The sequence below is a fragment of the Tamandua tetradactyla genome, chromosome 5, assembly GCF_023851605.1.
Source record: "Tamandua tetradactyla isolate mTamTet1 chromosome 5, mTamTet1.pri, whole genome shotgun sequence".
Lineage (NCBI taxonomy): Eukaryota > Metazoa > Chordata > Mammalia > Pilosa > Myrmecophagidae > Tamandua > Tamandua tetradactyla.
In genome coordinates this window covers 29,680,498-29,684,446 of record NC_135331.1, presented here as the reverse complement: position 1 = coordinate 29,684,446, position 3,949 = coordinate 29,680,498, and the positions used below count along the sequence as shown (strand labels likewise).

Here is a 3,949-nt window from a genome sequence, read left to right as displayed (position 1 = left end):
GGCATACATGAAGAGAAACTCTCAGGAATTAACTCTGCTTCTGTAGACCTAAATTTATTATGTGACAATCATGAGCTACCATACAGGAGTCAGTCCAAAACATTCACATTATTCCAACAAACAAAATGATACCCATAAAGCCACACCAATTTGGCCAGCTGCCAAAGCCAAGGATGATTTCAACAAAACTATGATACTTGGGTCTTATTTCTTCATGTGTGGTCTTCAGAATATGGGCAGAGGGCAATCCAGGACAGAAGAATGGCATTTAATGTCTATAAAAGGGGAGGAGTTTCCCAAGGGCTGTCTTGAACTCCTTGTTCCTCAGTGTGTAGATGAGTGGGTTTAGGGTGGGACTCATGGTTGTGTACAGCACTCCAGCCAGTTTGCTTCTCTCTGGGCTGTAGCTGGAGGCCGGGCTGATGTAGGCACAGAACACAGCTGAGTAGTAGACAGAGACCACGATGAGGTGGGAGGAGCAGGTGGAGAAGGCCCTCCTCTTCCCCTCGGCTGAGCGGATGCGTAGGATACTGGCAATGATGAAGCCATAGGACACGAGGGTGAGCAGGAAGTTGATGCATCCATAGAAGGCATCAGACAAGACAGTCATGATGCTGTTCACATAGGTAGAACTGCAGGAGAGCAGCAACAGTGGAGGGATCTCACAGAAGAAGTGAGTGACTACATTGGGGCCACAGAAGGAGAGTTGTGCCATCAGACCAGTGTGGACTGAGGAGTTCACAGCACAGATGACCCAGACTGCCACAGCCAGTGCCAGGCAGAGTCGCAGGCTCATCAGGGTGCCATAGTGCAGTGGCCGGCAGATGGCCACATAACGGTCATAGGCCATGACTGTGAGCAGCAGCAGCTCAGCAGATGCAGACCAGGCCAGGAAGAAGAGCTGAGTCATGCAGCCCTGGAAGGAGATGGTGTTGTCCTCTAGGGCCAGGCTAGCCAGCACCTTGGGCAGCACAGAGGAAGTGCAGATGATGTCCATCATGGCCAAATTGAACAGGAAAAAGTACATGGGACTATGGAGAACAGAACTGCAGGTGATGACGGTGATGATCAGAGTGTTTCCTACAAAGGCCATGGTGTAGAGGAATAACAAGCAGCCAAGTAGGGGTAGCCTCAGTTGTGGGTGCTCTGAGAACCCCTGCAGCACAAACTCTGTCACTACTGTCTGGTTGGTCTTCTCCACCTGTCCAGGCATGACTTTTGGGCACTGCTACACGTGGTCATCAGTGCTGAACCCACCTTATGAAAACTCTGCAGAGGTGACATGATAAGTGCTTCAGGCTCATGTTTCCTTCTGTGTCTATTTTATACCTTACCCTGCTCTTCGGAAAGAAAGGAGTCACCTGGTTTAAGTGATGAAGGCCCACTTATTTGCAAAACTACAATGCAGTGCAATGATTTTCTGAAAACCACACATCATTCACTGACTTTTCATTTCATTTTCCCCTTGAAATATTTTCCATCTAGATTTGTGTTCTGGACCCACCCACCTTCACCTTACCTTTTCTCCTCAGTGAGGTCAAAGAGAACATCCCTTGCAGAGGACTCTGTTTCTTCTCTCTCTCTCTCTGTCCCATTCATGTGCTCCCATTTTCCTATATGACCTTGGGGACACTGTTTCTGCCTCCTGGTCTTACAATGAAAGCTCCCTTCAGTGTATTGTGTCTGAGTCAATGAATCACCTGATACTACCCTGCATCTCAGGATCATTCCTCCATGGTTGCCCTTTACATCTCTTTTGGGACGGGGATCTTCTTGTCTCTCTTTCCATGTGCATGATTCCTCACACTTGGTCTTTGGGTGCCTTGACACTCCCTCTGTTCTCTTGGTCCATTCTCCCACTCTGGCAGCTGGTTCTGCCCACACTCTAACATTTGCAGATCTTTCACTCCAGGTGATCTCCCTCCCATGTTACCATCCTGTGAATCGCAAGGACTCAATGAACTGCAGACTTTCAAACTAAACCTCACCGGTATTGCCCCCTAGCATGTCCCTCTTGGGCTGTTCCCTCAGTGCAGTCACCTCCTCTGCCTGGGCCTCAGCCATCCAAGTCTCAGGTGTAGCTTCTAAGGAGCAAGTCTTCACTTCTCTGGCTCATTGCCATGTCTTTACCTCCTGGCCATAGTAGGCACTGAAGAGACATTTGTTCAATGAACAAATGATAGTATTTTACATCTTGATTACCTCTCATGGAACCAGCTTCCAAAGACTGCAGGTAAAATTTCCTAAACATTTCTCAAAATATCCCTGTACCTCATTTCATCTATTCATTTTGGTTAGATTTTTGGCATCTCCAGGATGTCCAGTTTCTTGTTGCAACAGGCACCCCATATATTCTTCAATGAAGCCAGGGTGACCATTCTAAAGGAAACCCCAATCCTGGTGTTCCCTCCTTTAAAGTGACCAAAATCACCCTGAATTTTTGTCTATATTCAGTCTTCCTGTTTGATGTGAAGGTCCTACTGAGAGGGCCCTGATGCCTCTTGCAGGGTTTCTCAGTGAGGAGACCTGGACTCACACCTTAATTACTAACTCATTATCCATGAATGGGCAACTTGGGTCCAAAGTAAATACAAAACAGAGAAAAAATTCAGATTTATTCTTCCCCCCTGCAACAGCAGTAGAAAGAAGCTCCATCTTATCTCCACTTGGAAATCTTGCAAATGATACACATAAGAAAAATAATGTAGAGCAAGAACTTTAGCGAAGGGAACCTAGGAAATGCAGATATTTGAAAAATGGGTCACAATTTCTGCTTTTTTAGAGCAGGTGAAACATTGTTCATCTAGATATATGCAGCTCCATAAAATGTATAAATGTGATACATTTTAAAATACTGAAAATATTCCAAATGTTTGTTGACAACAATAAATTAAGAATCAATGGCAGTATCATAACTAGGATAATGCCAGCTCTATGGAAATTTCATGGCAAATTTCTAAATAACAATACATCCAAGAAATAGTAAGAAAAATTAGAGAATATCTTGATTAAAAAATTATATCATGTCATGCTTTTTTGGAAGCAGAAAAGTAGTAATTTGTGAGAAATTTTAGATTTTGTTTATTTTGCAATTAAATATATATTAGGAGAGAGTGGTAATGTTTAAAGTCAGTACCCTATGTTTCTAATTTAAAAAGGAACAAGCCTAAGCCAGTTGAAAATGGAGTAAATAAAAAGCAGGAAAATGTAAGTGTAACCACAGAAATTAATGAAATAAAATCAAAGAGTAGAGAAAATAAGCATATTTAAATGCTGGTCATATAGAAAAACTGGCAATTTTATAATAGCCTGGAAGGTCTAATAATGACAAAAAAGAGGGAAAACAGTAATTATTATGAAGAAGAATAACAGAAAGAACATATCTACACATCATATAGCTCTTAAAATGATAGTAAGGGAATATTATGATAATGTGCAAGGCAAAAATTCTGAAAACAGAAGAAATGCATAAATTCTTTGAAAAGCACAACTGACAAAACCAATAAAAAATAGAAAAACTCTAAATCCTTTATTTTGGTGTAAGACGTTGAACTCGCTGTAAAAATAATTTCACTTGGATGGATACACTTGGGATTTTTGCTAACATCTAATGAAGAAATGATATTAATACTGCACAGACTCAGAAGATAATGGAGGGGAAACCCTTTCCAACTCTTTTTTTATGAGCTCAGCGGAAATTAAAACTCAAAAAGCTATGGCCTAGAAAAGATACTTTAAGCACAGACCTCTAACTAAAACTGTATGAGAACTTGCTGAGGGAAATTAAATGAGAGATACATCAGTTTCACGAATTAGAAGGATGAAATTAGTACAATTCCAACAGTCTACCAATTGAGCTGTAGGTTTAACACAATCACAAACCTAATGTTAGCAGACATTTTTCAAAACAGAAGTTGCCAAGCTGATTCTGAAATTCAGAAAAATAAAA

At 41.8% G+C, this 3,949-nt stretch overlaps 1 protein-coding gene across 1 annotated transcript; it reads right to left on the bottom strand.

The window, feature by feature from the left end:
• Positions 1-268: 268 nt before the first annotated feature.
• Positions 269-1,213, bottom strand: LOC143683036 (olfactory receptor 13A1-like). Its single transcript, XM_077159359.1, has one exon. The coding sequence runs from the start codon at positions 1,211-1,213 to the stop codon at positions 269-271; it is 945 nt and encodes a 314-aa protein (XP_077015474.1).
• Between the last annotated feature and the right edge of the window lie 2,736 nt (positions 1,214-3,949).